Here is a 16,487-nt window from a genome sequence, read left to right as displayed (position 1 = left end):
TCACACACTTCTGACCTCTGACACTCTTGAACTTACGGCATACTACTAATGTCTTCCACAGTGAAGACAGATGCAAAATACTTATTCAGTTCGCCCAGCATTTCCTTGTCTCCCATTACTACCTCTCCAGCATTGTTTTCCAGCAGTCCAATATCCACTCTCGCCTCTCTTTTACTCTTTCTGTATCTGAAGAAACTTCTGGTAGCCTCTTTAGTATTTGGCTAGCTTACTTCCATATTCCATCTTTTCCCTCTTAATAACTTTTTAGTTGCTTTCTGTTGCTTTTTAAAATCTTTCCAATCCTCTGATTTCCCACTAATATTTGCGTTATTATATGTCCTCAAAAATGGTTTTCCTTTGCCTTCGTATCCCGAAATTAACCACAGTGGATCATGAAGGCTAGGAAGAACACTGCTTTCACTGGGACACCCGCTGAGGTTCTGGTGCAGACAAACACAAAGCAGGCTTGACAATTTTTAGAACTGTTGTCCTCTTCTGATAACTCCGTAAACAATTATATCAAAATAGATGTCATCTACAAACCTCTAAGAGCCAAAGAAATGCGAGCCAATAAAATTCAAAGGTCAACTGAAGGGATAGCCAATTAGGACTGAGGCAAGAGAATGGGGGGGGGGGGGTGCTATGTAAATGCAAGCACTGCCAGAGAGAAATACCACCAACTGCACACTGAGGATGTCTCCTTGACTGGTGGTGAAACATCTACAAGTTAATTGCCAAGCTCGGCAAACACCACAATATCAAGAGCCTCAACCAGAGCTACCTATATTCACCACCATCCTAAACTGAGTGTCCAATTCCATTGTAATTTATTTGCCATTTACTTCTGGCATAAGTCATTTTGATTGTCTATTGTTAATTTACACATGGAAAATCTCGAGTCTACACAGTCCTGTGTCAGTCTCATCATTATCAGAATTTTCATCAACAGCATGCAGGTTAGTACTCTTTTTGACACTGTAACTTGTATTTTTAGCTTTTTGTCTGGCCAGTGTGGACTAGTATTTTTGGCTGCCTGACATACTCTTTGTATGTGCCCTACTTTGTTGCATTTTCTGCAAGTTTCACTTTTAAATTCGCATGGTCTGGTGTATGTGAGCCCTAGCTACAATGGTAACACAGCTTGGTCGGCCTGGCCAATTTCTGTTTAGACATTGCAATTTTGTTCATGCTCACTTTCATTCCTGAATGGAACTCAATTGCTTCTCTGTCCATTGTTTCCATTGATATAGTGATTTCAACTTCACTTTTAAATGAAAGCTGTGCTTCAGCTAGGAGCTGTTTTTGAATGCTTTCTTGTAAGATTCCACTAACTAAATTATCTCTCAGTGCATTACTAAGTCCATGAATGAAATGACAATGCTCAGACAATCTCTTAATTTCAGTCATGTACGCTGAAATGTAGTCTCCTTTTTGATTCCACTTATGGAACCTAAATTATTATTGTGTACAGTATTATTCTGTACTTTATTATATTTATTATTGTTTCTAAGTGTGTTTTTAAATGTTGCTGCTGTAATGAAATAATTTCCCACTTGGGATCAATAAAGTACTTATTATTATTAAACCATTCTGTAATCAACAATGGCTTTGGTTCTAAATGTTCTTACATTGCTTTGACAATATCAGTAAAGCTAATTTCTGCTGGTTTGGGTGGAGCAGTTAAACTTCGACGTGAACTGTATGCCTTTAAACCGAATGCACTCAGCAAAATTGGCCCTAGTTTCTCATTGGCTACTTCATTTGCTTTAAAATACTGTCCATTTAGCACAGTATACATGAGCCAGTTATCTTCTGTGCAAGCAAACAGGTCAATCTTTCCGATGTTGGCAGCCATTTCTGTTTTTTAAAAATGATTATTATCACCCTACACTCACTCGTTATGAGCTCATGAATACTTCTGTTTATTGCCTATTTTCTAACGTGATAGTCTCTACATGTGCTGGACTGTTTTTCACTCACTGTTCCTTTCTGTGCATTTCTTCGAACTCAAAAGTCTCGCCGACATTTCCTTTGAACTTAAACATCTAATTCTGCATCAATGGATCAGTAGCCATCTTGGGATCATTTATATTTATCTCGTCACCAACATTATGTTTTGTAACTTCAGAACATTCATTCAAAGGAAGACACGGGGGTCCAAAATGTGAGTCTAACTTTGTGTTTTACTTTAAGCAAAGCACACACATTATCACATGGTAACATGATAATGTATGCAATTTATGTACTTTTACATACAACTATATATTTACAAGGTTACTCAAAGATTACTGAAATATTACATATACTACATACACCTGCAAAAGTTCATAAGAATCAGACATCTAAGAAAGTGCTGATATGATTTCTAGATCAGCACATCAGTTTTGAGGGATCAGGTGATACAGATGCCTAGGGACTTGAAGCTGTCCTTACATTTCTACAGAAGTTCAGATGATGAGGATGTGTTGTGCCTGCTCCCTACCCTCTTGCTTCTTTAGGCCGACAACCAGTTCTTACATTTCCCAACACATAGGCAATTCCAGTTTGTTACTGAAGATGGCTTTCACCCATAGGGGCATTGTTACTGAACAAGACTGATATTAGTCAGTGATCTGTGGACATAGGGAACTTGTTTGCTCTCTTGTTTGTCCAATAATTAGTATTTCAGAGGATGAAATTGATGAGGTTAGTAAATCCAAGGTGAGGAATTGTTGGAAGATATTTCACTTAATAATGTTGATAGATCTTCTAAATTGATCATGGAATAGGTTAGAAGGACAGCACAACATTGTGGGCTGAAGGGCCTGTATTATGCTGTACTATTCTATGTTCAAATGGGTGAGTCCTGAAGAAGGGTCTCTGCCCGAACTATTGACTTGTTATTCATTTCCATAGATGCTGCTTGACTTGCTGATGTCCTGCAGCATGTTGTGTGTGTTTTTCTGGGCATGGTGGTGGAATGGTTAGTACAATGCTTTACAGTACCTGTGACCCAGGTTTAATTCCTGCCGCTGTCTGTAAGGAGTTTGTATGCTCTCCCCATGACTGCATGAGTTTTCTTTGGGTGATCCAGTTTCCTCCCACAGTGGGTAGGTTAGTTGGTCTTTGTAAACTGTCCCGTGATTAGGCTAGGGGTAAAGAGGCGGCCACTGGGCAGCGCAGCTTGTAGGGCCAGAAGAGCCTGTTGCACACTGTATCCCAATAAAATAAAAATTTCCAGCATCTGCAGAATCTCTTGTGGAATTGAAATGCTACTGTCTACTAGTCTATGCGGGAATGAAATGACAGTAGTTATTTATTCTGTCTTCCAGGAAGGTGGAGAACATGGAGAAAAGAAACAGTGACTATTCCTACTAATGTAGAAGCTTTAATGCACCAGGAATATCCCAAGGGTTACACATGAGTATTATCAATCAAAGATGATGAATACACCCACCTTCCTGGAGGTACAGTATTTCCATATGAGGGCATTAGGGCAGATGATGAAAAGCTGGGTGAAAGCTTTAGTTTTCCAAGAGACAAAGGTAGGGAGATTAATTTTCAGGGTGTGCAAGAGATCTTGGAGGATTGTGGAGCAGGAGGAGCAAAGATGTGGGAAAGACTGAGGTTAATGAGGCAAAATGAGGATGGGAACTTCTAATTTGTAACACTTGATCAGGAGGCACTATGAGTTAGTGAGGCAGGGTGAGAGGGGCACAGTGTTTTGTTAGGATATCTCACACCAAGCGCTGGAGAAACTGAGCAGGTCAGGCAGATTTCTGGAGGGAAATGAACAATTGATGTTTCAGATTGAGACCCTTCATTAGAACTGGAAAGGAAGGAGGCAGAAGCCAGAATAGAAAGGTGGGGATAAGGGGAGGAACACAAGCTGGCAGGCAATAGATGAATTCAGATAGGTGAATGATGTGAGAAGCTGGTATCAGTCCTTTGCCCCTTTCACTATTATCTACCAGCTCCTCACATTGTTCCCTTTTCTACTCCCTGCTCCACCTCACCCCCTCACCTAGATTCACCCTTCGCCCACCAGCTTGTGCTTCTATCCCCCTCCCACCCTGTTATTCTAACTTCTGCCCTCTTCCTTTCCAGTCCTGATGGAGGATGTCAGGTGGAAATATCTACTGTTTATTCCTTTCCATTGAAGCTGCCTGACCTACAGTGGCTGAGGCACTGGAACTCTAAAGCACTTTGCTCTGAAGTTTCAGTGTCTGGAGTCTTTCTAGTGCAGGTTAAGACATGGTTAACAGAGATGTGGATGACCAAGTTTTCAGGGTTCAATGAAAGATAAGCAAAGATTAAAGCCCTAGTATATTTTGGTGTTCTCTAGATCTTGGGCAAATTCTTTTTACATATTATTCATTAATTAAAAATAACTTCGAAGTTTCTGTAATGCAAATATTTAGAAGAATGATCTTAACTTAAGACAATATTTCTTGAAAACTGAATGGTGCCATATTTGCACTAGGATCTAAATAACAGGGTAGAATATTCTACTGATTCCGATGAATGGATCTTGACATCTCCATTTTGCTCTTTCAGATCCTTCGTATTGGAATAAATTGCCGAACTTCCTTCAGTCTGAGTGGAAGGCTGAATGGTGATTGTGGAATAGGTAACAGTATCTTCAGCTTCTTTTTCGAACTAAAATAAGTAAGTCAATTAGTTATTTAAATGCAAAGGGTAAAGTACTCTTGAAATCTGAGATTTGGATAGGGAATACAGGAAATGTTCAACAGGTCGGGCAGCAAGTGTGGAGAAGGAAACAGATTCAAAGGGTTGTATTGTTCTCAAGCCAGCCCATGCCTAGTGTTTGGTTTCTGGTAGATCACTGCAGCCTCTTTAAGAATGTGTGGCCACAGGATTCCCAAAACCTTGGAGCAGTCTCCATCTTGGTCTCTCTAAATACAAGAATGGCTGCACCCTGGGGATCAGTAAGGAACAGAGGGACCTCAGAATACAAACCTAAGGAGCCTTGACGGTGGTAGAAAAGGTTAATAACGTGGTTAAGAATGCATATGGGACAGTAGCTTTCATGAGTCAGGGGCAACCTTCCCTCTAATTTGTAATGACCAGTGTGCGCAAAAATCTTGTGCTGTGCAGTTCTTTGCCCAGTAACAACAACATGTGAACAGTGAATTATTGATTCAATAATTTCTTCAATTTAAAAAAAACAGTATAATTAAGCCAGCTCTAAAACCTGCAGACAAACCATCGCAAACTCCACATTGTCAACACCGTCCGAAAAGGAAATATGAATGTGTACAATGGTGAAATATACTTAACATGCCAACGAGGTGGAGGGTGTGCTCCGTTTAACTTCCTTAGTGTGCAGGTAGCAAAAGATGTGTGCATGCACACATGTGCACACCTTAGAGGGACCATTGGTCAGGGGCATAAATATAAGAGCAGCAAAGTTATGCTGTAATCTCATAAAACATTGGTCAGATCCCAGCTCAAACACTGTGTGAAGTTCTAGCCAGCAAGATGGATGGTACTAGAGAGAGGGCAGAGGAGATTCAACAGGATGTATTGTATTGGTTTATTATTGTCACCTGCATCAAGGCATAGTGAGAGGCTTGTCTCGCGTACCATCTATACAGATCAAATCATTACAGAGTGCCGTGGATGACTGCTGTTCCTCACTGCTCTCTAGGATGTGGCCAATCATAGATTCAGGGAGACCAAGACAAAGACTGCGCCAAGGTGTTTGGAGTCCCGGAGGCACCTGTACATAAAGTGGCTTCAGTGATCTACCAGCTTTGCCCCACTGAGACTGAGGCTGTGGGCCTGCTCCGGCTGCTCCAGGCTTCGTGTCTAAGGGCTCACTTTCGCTCAAAATGCTGTTGCTGGCTTTTATTGTTTACGTGATTTATGTTTTTAATCTCTCTCTCTCTCTCTCTGCACATCGGGTATTGGTCTTTTCTTAACGGGTTCTTTCAGGTTTCTTGTTTTGTGCTTGCCTGTAAGGAGAGGCACCTCAAGGCTGTACAATGTGTACCGGTACCTACTTTGATAGTAAGTGTTCTTCGATCTTTGAAGCAAAAAACTTGGTAGGAGCTGGATTGATTACAGCACAAAGCTTTGATCCTGTTCCTGTACATTGAGGTGAACAAAGTAAAATAGGACATTGCCTGGGAATGAGAAGTGCATTGGATAATCAGAGAATAGGGTAGTCATAGCATAAGAAAAGGCCATTCTGTCCAACAGGTCCATCCTCGTACCTGGCACAGCAATTACATTCTCCCATTATTTCCCCACAGTCCTGTAAATAACATCTAGCCCAAGTTCTAACCAGGAAACTGCAGAGTTGATCCTCTCCTTGCTCACTGTTCACATACAGTCCTTTTAGCAGCAGACAGCTTGGAGGAGCAATACCTCATATTCTGTCTGAATAGCCTCCAACCTGATGGCAGGAACATCAATTTCTTCTCCCCTTTCCTTTTCCATTCTTCAGTCTGGCTCCCCTCTTATCCTTTCCCTTCTTTTCACATGCCTAATCACCTCTCCTCTGGTTCACCTCCTCTATCCCTTCCTCCCATGATCCACTGTCCTTGCATCAGATTCCTTCTTCCTCAGCCCATTACCTTTTTCACCACTTGGCATAGCCAAGTGACTAAGGCATCGGTCTAGTATCTGAAGGTCCCTAGTTCAAGCCTCAGCTGAGACAGTGTGATGTGTCCTTGAGCGAGGCACTTAACAACACATTGCTCTGCAACGCACCAGTGCCAAGCTGTATTGGCCTAGGCCCTTCCCTTGGACAACATCGGAGGTGTGGAGAGGGGAACCTTGCAGCATGGGCAACTGCCAGTCTTCCATATAACCTTGCCCAGGCCTCAGTGAACATCAAAATCGATGGAAAGCCGAAGAAGAAGAAGACCTTTTCCACCTATCACCTCCAAGCTTCTCCCTTCATCCTCCCTTCCCCACCCACCTACCTTCCTAGCTTCACTTATCACCTGTTAGCTTGAACTCCTCTCCCTCCCCCCACCTTCATATTTTGTCTTCTTCCCCCTTCCTTTCAAGTCACGATGAAGGGCCTCAGTGATATATTCTTCTCCATAGATGCCGCCTGACCTGTTGAGTTCCAACAGCATTTCATGTGTGATATCTACCCAATAAAATGTCTTTTCAAAATTATATTCCCATCTGAAGAAAATAGTGCAAGAATAGTTGAAGCAATTACTTTTGAGAGTTTTTAGTTTGTTAAAGAAATTATGTATTGTGCTAAGAACTGAAAAAGAGCAGCAATATATCGTAATTTCATATTACTCTGCATTCTCACCTTGGCTGTAATCGAAGTTTCTGGGTTCATGTTATTATCTGCAAAAGAAAAAAAAACTAAAAATACCACTTAGAAGACAAATATTCTCATATTTCCCCCCATCCCCTGTAGCAGGTTTGCTCCACCTTCATTCTACCTTTATGAGCTTTATGTAGGTCAGCAGAAAGGGTCATTGGCTGCAATCTACCATCACTGCTGGACCTATTTGTCTCTAGGACTACGAAGTGGGCAAGGAAAAAAGTCATTGCAGGCACTACCCACCCTACACGCTACCTTTTCCAAAAGCTCCCTTCTGGAAAGCGCTCCACAGCTATTAAAACAAAACCTTTACTCCATCTTATTATCCTCCCAGGTAGTTAATTGGACCAACCATTCTACTCAGCACCCCTCACCCTTCTCTATCTGTTCTGCCCCCCCCACCTGAAGACGATAAACGTTTTGAAAAACAATGGTGTTTTTGTGGTGTAATTACAGTACATGCTGGTATTCGTGCAAATTTATTCCGTATCTGCACTTAAATCTCTAACTTTATTTTTAGATAAGAGTTTATAGTTTGTAATTTTTGAATATAGTTTTTGTTGTTGCACCAGCCAACACAGCAAATCTCTAATCCATATACATGTATATGACGAATAAAGTCGATTCTCAAGGTACATTGAAACATCAGAGCATACAGAGAAGTACACACAAAAAGCTGGATGAATCTGATAGGAGAGGAGCGTGGACCTTGGGAGAAAGGGAAAAAGGAGGGGCACCAGGGGGAGGTGATAGGCGGGCGAGGAGAAGAGGTAAGAGACCAACATGAGGAATAGAAGAAAAGGGAAGAGCGGAGAAAAAAATACTGGAAGGCGAAATTGATGTTCATGCCATCATGTTGGAAAGCACCCAGATGGAATATAATGTTCCTCCACCTTGGGGTATCCTCATAGTGGCACATGAGGAGAACATGGACTGACATGTCAGAAAGGGAAGAGGGATGGGGATGGGAGTGGGAATTAAAATGGTTGGCCTCTGGGAAATTCCACGTTGGCAGATAGAGCAGAGGTGTTTGACAAAGAGGTCCCCTCCCCCAATTTACACCAATGTAGAGGAGGCCACATTGGGAGCACCGGATACAATAGATGACCCTAACAGATTTGAAATGTTACCTCATCTGGAAGGATGTTTGCGGCCCTGAATGGAGGTAAGGGAGGTGTAGCATTTCTGTTGCTTGTTGGGAAAACTGGCAGGAGGACGACTAGTGGGGAATTACGGAAGGAGCGATCTCTGTTGAAAGTGGGGAGTGATGGGGAGGTAAAGATGTACTGTATTTGGTGGTAGGCTACCAGTGAAGAGGGCAGAAGTTGTGGAGAACGATGTGTTGAATGCCACCGGTTCATGCGGTGGTAGGTGAGGACAAGATGAACTCCATTATTGTTGAGGCGGCGGGAAAATGGTGTGAGTGTGGATGTCTGAAAAATGGAGGGGATGTGAGCGAGGGCTGCATCAATGGTGGAGGAAGGGAAACCTCCTTGAAGAAGGAGGACATCTCTGATGCCCTGGAAAGGAAAGCCTCATCCTGCGAGGAAAAGGGACTGAGAAAGGGGAATAGCGTTTTTTACAGTAGAAATGGGAATATCATTCTCCTCTATTTGCATCAATGACCAAAACAGTCCAAGGTCGTGCTTGGGCAGCCCACATTTTGAAGCGCCAATCAAAGTATTTGCCTGAGTTTCTCAATTTTCTGCTTTCCTGCTCAACTACACACAATGACTCAAACTTGCTACAGGAAGCTGCAGCAGCTTGCTACTTCCTTGCTTTACGATAGGAAAACTACTTCCCATCAAGTGTAACACAACACCGGGCTGATTTCAGTAGATGTGGTTTCGAAACCGGCCACTGAAACTTCCGTAACAAACTAGGCTGACGTGCCTGTACACCACCAAACGAGAACTGCAGTGAAGGAAGTGGTAAATTCTGGATGACACAATAAACTGAAGCTTAATTTGATTTTGTACTTTTCCATACAAGTGCCGTTGGAAGTAGTTCAAAGTTCAATGTAAATATGTCAAAAGGTACAACCCTGAGAATCATTTTCTTGCGGGCATGCTCGATAAAGCCAACAATCATCATAGAATCAATAAAAAGAACATTACCAACAGGGCAGACAACCAGTGTGCAAAAGACAAGCTATGCAAATACAAAAGAAAGTAAATAATAATAATAAATAAATAAGCAATAAATGTCAAGACGATGAAGTGAAGAGTCCTTGGACGTGAATCCAAAGGCTGTGTGAACAGTTCAGTGATGTCCCCCTTTGATTCAAGCGCCTGATGATTGAGGGTTGATGGTTGTTCTTGAACCTGGTGGTCTGAGTCCTAAGGCTCTTGTACCTTCTTCAGATGGCAGCAGTGTTAAGACAGCATGACTTGGGTGTTCAGGGTCCCCGATGATGAATGCTGTTTTCCCACGACAATGCTCCATGTAGGTGTGCTCAATGGAGGGGAGATGTCTAGGTGCAACTTCATGCGTCCCGGGCAATATCTAGCCTTCTACCACTGGCCTCTTAATATTTTCTGTACCGACATTGGCTGCTGTGGATGCAGGATCCATCGAACCTTGCAGGTGCAGTCTTAGAATCTTAATAGCCAGCATCTCCCTCAAGAAAACAACTGTGCCAATTCTTGAGAAGCAGGGAGCTATCAAAATCAGTATCAGGTTTATTATCACTGACATCTGCTTTGAAATTTGTTGCTTTGCAGCAGCACTGCATAAAAATTACTATAATTTACAGTAAGATATATTTAAAAAGAGAGAAAAATAGTGAAGTAGTGCTGTTGAGTTCACAGTCTATTCAAAAATTTGTTGGAGGAGGGTAAGTAGCTGTTCTTAAAATGTTGAGTTTAAAACTATCCTCAACGTCCAGGAAATGATTACCTCTCAATCCAGACTGGAGAGAGGTTGCCTCTGTTTATGTGGTGAACTACATATACCTGTCTGGACATGCCCTTCTGCTGACTGCTCCTGTGGCTCCTCTCACAGACCCCTGGATAAAGGCGATTGGAGGCACTGCTCCTCCCTCAGTCTCCAGGATGTTGTGTGGTGGTCTCTTGCAGCTAATAAAAGCCTATCGTTTGCATTCCGTCTTCGAGAGTTATTGATGGTGCATCAGTTTAGTCACAAGAGATTTCCATAGTCACAAGAGATTTTGACTCAAAAGATTCCGCAGATGCTGGAAATCTTGAGCGGCACACACAGAATGCTGGTCAGGCAACACCAATGGAGAAGAATAAAAACCCTGCTGAAGTTTCTCGAGCTGAAACATCGACTGCTTATTTCCCTCCATTGAAGCTGTCTGACCTGCTGAGTTCCTCTAGCATTTTGCATGTGTAGATCGTTTCTGACATCTTGTCACTGTTGTGGCTGCCAATTTGGGCACTAACAGCTGTGTTAACTGCCAGGTAATCTGGTTTTGCATGCTGTTGATCGAGAGAATTTCATGGCTCTACCACCACGCTGCCAAGTGATCCTTTACATCTACAGCTCCTCTCCAGGATTCTCCACTAAAGGATGATAAGTGGCACAACACTGTACGAGGTGATGAGAGGCATAGACTGAGTGGATAGCCAGAGACTTTTCCCCAGGGTTGGAAATGACTAATACAAGAGAACATAATTTCATTGTAATTTTTGGAAATGACAGGACTCATTTCCAAATGACATTGTTGGAAATGTAGGAGAGAAAGGGGTGGTGGTAGAGGCAGATACATAGGGATACGCAAGTAACTCATAGATAGGCACATGGAAGATAGAAAAATGGAGGGCTACGTAGGAGGGAAGGGTTAGATCGATCTTAGAAAAGGTGAAAAGATTGGCATAATATCATGGGTTGAAGGGCCTGTACTATGACATGTGAATCCATGTCCTGAGATATGACAGGAGATATGACAGTTTGTAACCCGAGCTGTTCGCAAGTCCAAAATGTGGCCACAAACCGAGTTCCCACATAACAGGAGCCTGCAGCCTTGCCACCACCTGCATCTCCATCCCATCCCATTCCATCCCGCTCGTCTCCCATTCGTATATATGGTCTGCGCATAACTTGGGCGTTACATCCTGGGCTGGAGAGAAGTAATTTAGCTCTCCCGTCACTCTGTGTCAGAGCACCAGCTTTTGCCTTCTGGGATTTGAACTCTGGTGTGAGATTTGACTGCTCCACACCACCAACCCCACCACCCCAGCTTGGACCCAGAGTTGACTACACTCCCCAATGACCCTGCCAACTGCTACTTTCCATTGGATCCCAATATATTATTGTGCCATCACACACAACAGTTGCTGTTCTATTATCATTCTGACCTTGGAAGGAATATTTTGTGTGTTACTTACTTGCAGGAGTGACTGTTTTCAATGGTCTTCTTCTTTTCTTTATAAGTAGAGCTATCAGAAGTAAGACCAATAGTCCCAGCAGAAGTGGAACCAAAATGTACCATATCTGTGGGCCGCTGCTAAAAAATAAGATAAATGAGATTGAAACTTTGTACAATTGACAGTCCAAGGGAAAGTTCAAGTCAAGTTTAAGTCTGCCATCCAACCGTACACATGTAGACCACCAAACCAAACAAAGATTCCTTTGGACCAAGGTGTACATGCAGTATGTATCACTCACACACAACACATGAAGCGATATTACCACAAGAATATGAACAAATAATAAGGCCCAACACGTAATGGATTGAACCAGAGGGAGGATTCGATCTTGAATGCTGAGAGCTGCCTAACCAGAATACGTGGTGATCTCTTTTACTAAGTTGTCATGGTTTCTTCAACAGGACTGCACAAAACTGGATACCCCAACTGCAGCTGGGTGGTCCAGAGATTGAAGGCCCCATGTCTGTGAGTCTGGGTCAAGGACTGGAGGTCAGAAGTTGGATGCTGCTTTCGTTTTGCAGTGCTCTGTGTCAATGTACTTAAGGGGGGGAGGGGTGGGGGGAAAGAGTGGTACTCTTTGTGATAGACTGGGCTGTGTCCACCACTTTCTGCAGCCCCCTTCATCCCTTGGTGTTGCCATAGCAGTCAGGCTAACGCCCACTGTGCATCTATAGACGTTTCTCAAACTCTTTGGTGTCATGCTGAACCTACACAAATTTCCGAGGCAGGTTGTGTCTTCTTTGTGATGTCACTTATGTGCTGATCCCAATACAGATCCTCTGATAGGTTAACGCCAAGGAACTTAAAGCCACTGACCCTATCCACCTCAATTCCCCTAATGAGGACTGATTCATGGAACCCAGAACGTAGAACAGCACAGGAACATGCCTTTCGGTGCACAGTGCTGTGCTGAACTAATTAAATTAGTAACCAAAGGGCTAACTGAACTAATCCCTTCTGCCTACACAATGTGATATCCTTCCAGTTCCTCACATCTATGTGCCTATCTAAAGGTCTCTTAAAGGACCCCAATGTGTCTGCCTCTTCCACCATTCCAAGCAGCACATTCCAGGCACCCATCACTCTGGTAAAAAAAAACTTGCCCCTCACATCTCCTTTGAAATTACTGCCCTCATCTGAAATGCATGCCCTTCCTTATTGGACATTTCAACCCTCAGAGAACGATACTGTCTCTCCCATCTATGCTTCTTATAATATTATAAACCTCTTTCAGATCTCCCTTCAACCTCCGCCGCTCCAGCGAAAACAACCGAAGTTTGTCTGATCTCTTGTTGTAGCACATGCCATCTACTCAAAGCAGCTTTCTGGTAGAACTCTTCCACACCCTCTCTGAAGCATTGACGCCCTTCCTATAAAGGGGTGGCCAGAAACATATGCAGTATTGCAGATGCAACCTAATTAGAGTTTTACACAACTTCCTGACTTTTGAAGTCAATGTCACAACTAATAAAGGCAAGCATGCTGTATGCTTTCTTAACCCCCCTATCAACCTGTGTAGCCTCTTTCAGGGAGCTATGAATTTGGATCCCAAGATTCTTCTTCTCCTCAACACTGTTAAGGGCCTTACCCTTTACAGTGTACTGCATCTTTAGACCATAAGACAGAGGAACAGAATGAGATCATTTGGCCCATCGAGTCTGCTCCACCATACCATCATGGCTGATTTATTATCCCATTCCATCTCATTTTCTTGTTTTTTCCCTGTAACATTTGAAGCCCTGACTAAACAAAAACCTATCAAGCTTTAAATGTACCTACCTGAGCATTAAGTATACTCAATGACTTGGCCTCCACAGTCACATGTGGCAATGAATTCCATAAATTCACCACCCTCTGGCTTAAAATATTCTTCCTCATCTCTGTTCTAAACGGACGTCACTCTATTCTGATGCCATGCCCTCTGCTCTTGAACTCACTCATTCAGCCTCTCCAGATCTACTCTAACTAGCCCTTTCAATACTTGATAGGTCTCAATGAGACTCCCCCTTCATTCCTCTAAATTCCAAGTAAAGACCCAGAGCCATCAAATTCTCTCTATACAGTATGTTAACCCTTCATTCTGGAATCATTTTATGAACCTCCTCTGGACCCTCTCCAAAGTCAACACATCTTTTCTTAGACTAAGGCACAAAATTGCTCAGAAACCTCCGTGTGTTCCAACCAATGTCTTATAAAGCCTCAGCATTATATTTTTGCTCTTACATTCTAATCCCCTTGAAAGGAATGCTAACATTGCATTTGCCTTCCTCACCACTGACTCAACCTGCAAGTTAACCTTTAGGGAATCCCACACAAGGACATCTAACTTCTGTTTATTTGAAATTTCTCCCCATTTAGAAATTGTCTCCCCATTTAGAAATAGTCTTTGCCTTTATTCCTTGAACTTAAGTGCATGACTATACACTTCCCCAAATATCCATATACTCTGTCACTCCTTTGCCCATTCTCCCAATTTTTCTTCTGCCTCTCTCCCTTCTTAAAGAGTGGATTCACATTTGTAATTTTCCAGTTCTCTAGAACTATTCCAGGATCTAGTGATTGTTAAAAGATCATTACTAATGCTTATGCAATCTCTTCAGCCACCTCCTTCAGAACCCTGGGGTGTATTTCATCTGGTTCAAGTGAACCTTCAAACCTTTCAGCCTTCCAAGCACCTTCTGCTTGGTAACCTCAACTACACTCACTTCTGCCCCGACCCTCTCGAATTTCTGGCATACTGTTCCACAGTGAAGACTGATGCAAAATACTTACGAAGTTTGTCTGCCACTACTTTGTTCTCCATTATTACCTCTCCAGCTTCATTTTCCAGACGTCTAATATTCACTCTTGCTTCCCTTTTACTCTTTATATATCTGAAAAAACTTGGTATCCTCTTTTATATTATTGGCTAGCTTTCCTTCATGTTTCATCCTTTCTCTCCTTATGGCTTTTTAGTTGCCTTCTGATTGTTTTAAAAGGTTCCCAGTGCTCTAACTTCCCATTAACTTTTGCTGTATTGTATGTTCTCTTTTTTCTGCTCATGCTGCCTTTGACTTCCCTTGTCAGTCATGATTGCCTCATCCTCCCTTTAGAATACTTCTTCATTGTCAGAATGCATTTATTCTATGCCTTCTGAATTGCCCCCAAAAACTCCAGTCTGTGCTTGTTCTTCTGACATCTCTGATGGTGTCCTCTTCCAATAAAATTTGGCCAGCTCCTCTCTCATACCTCTGCAATTCCTTTCACTCAACTGAAATACTAATACATCTAACTATCTTCTCTGTCTCAAATTGCAGGATGAATTCTATCATATTATGATCACTTCCTTCCAAGGGTCCCTTTACCTTAAGCTCCCCAATCAAATCTGGTTCATGACACAGCTTCCAATCCTGAATCGCCTTTCCCCTGGTGGGGTCAACCACAAGCTGCTCTATAAACCTACAAATTCCCTCTCTTAGGACCCAACACCAACCTGATTTTTCCAATCAATCAGCATATCGAAATCCTCCATGACTACCATAAGATTGCCATTTGAACATGACTTTTCTATCTCCCTTTGTAATTTGTATCCCACATCCCGCCCAATGTTTGGAAGCCTGTATAGAACTTCTATCACGGTCTTTTTACCCCTGAAATTTCTTTTAAGAGACTCTTAGATAGAGACATGGAGCTTAGCAAAATAGAGTGCTATGTGGTAGGGAAATTGTAGTAAACACAAAGTGCACTGCAGATGCTGTGGTCAAATCAAGACGTACAAAAAAGCTGGATGAACTCAGCAGGTCGGGCAGCATCCATTGAAAGAAGCGGTCAACGTTTCGGGTCGAAACCCTTCGTCAGGACTAAAAATGGAGGGGGCAGGGGCCCTATAAAGAAGGTGGGGAGAGGGTGGAAAACCAATCAGAGGAAAGATCAAGGGGTGGGGGAGGGGGAGCTGGGGGGATAGGTAGGAGAGGTGAAGAAGGAATCTAAGGGGAAAGCACTATGGGTAGTAGTTTGTAGGCAGTTTCTACAGTAGGTTACATGGTCAGGACAACGTTGTGGGCTGAAGTGCCTGTTATCTGCTGTAGATTTTGATGTTTCTATGTTATTTTTACCCTTAAGGATTATACATCTTTCAATCATATGTCACTTCTTTCAAAGGATTTGATTTCATTTCTTTTTTACCATCAGAGCCACCCCATCCCTCTGCCTACCTTCCTTTCTTTTCAATATAATGTGTATCTTTGGATGTTAAGCTCCATCTACGAGCTTCTTTCAGCCACAACTCAGAGATGCCCACAATGTCATACCAGACAATCTCTAATTACGCCATGAGTTTTTCCACCTTATTCTGTATACTGTGTGCATTCAAATATAACACCTTTGTGTAATTTTACACCCCTTTGTGTAACACCTGTATCTAAAAGATCTTCAATTAAGGTCCTGTATTCATTACCCTTTTCTATTCTGTTCCCATGTTACACTTTAACACATCATAGAAACTGCAACGTTGCCCCTATTGTCTGTCTGTTCTTCCTTACAATCTCACTACCCATTACATTTTCCTGTATACCAACTGTTCCATCCTCAACCCTATCATTGCAGTTCCCATTCCCACTGGCAAGTGAGTTTAAATTCTTCCCAACAGTTGTAGCAAACATACCCACCTGGATATTAGTCCCCCTTGAGTTCAGGTGAAACCAATCCTTTTTGTACAGGTCATACCATTCCCCAGAAGAGATTCCACTGATCCACCAAAACTGCCTCCTGCACCACTTCCTCAGCCACTCATTCATCTGCCAATTCTTGCTATTCTTACC

General features: G+C 42.5%; 1 protein-coding gene across 5 annotated transcripts in view; it reads right to left on the bottom strand.

Moving 5' to 3' along the window:
• Positions 1-2,163: 2,163 nt before the first annotated feature.
• Positions 2,164-16,487, bottom strand: part of LOC140717298 (polymeric immunoglobulin receptor-like) — a 120,187-nt gene continuing 105,863 nt past the window's right edge. For 3 of the 5 annotated variants that reach the window (XM_073030739.1, XM_073030741.1, XM_073030744.1), the window contains exons 6-8: positions 11,647-11,765; positions 7,280-7,335; positions 2,164-4,638 (exon numbers count right to left, since the gene is read on the bottom strand). In XM_073030739.1, the coding sequence (XP_072886840.1) occupies positions 4,459-4,638; positions 7,280-7,335; positions 11,647-11,765 (355 nt within the window). In that variant the 3' untranslated portion in view covers positions 2,164-4,458. The remainder of the gene's footprint in view (positions 4,639-7,279; positions 7,336-11,646; positions 11,766-16,487) is intronic. The other 2 variants (XM_073030743.1, XM_073030740.1) reach the window with 2 other exon arrangements.

This window comes from Hemitrygon akajei, chromosome 27 (genome assembly GCF_048418815.1).
Source record: "Hemitrygon akajei chromosome 27, sHemAka1.3, whole genome shotgun sequence".
NCBI classification, from domain to species: Eukaryota; Metazoa; Chordata; class Chondrichthyes; order Myliobatiformes; family Dasyatidae; genus Hemitrygon; species Hemitrygon akajei.
Note: the sequence above shows the minus strand (reverse complement) of the source record. Positions and strands in the feature narration are given on the sequence as shown.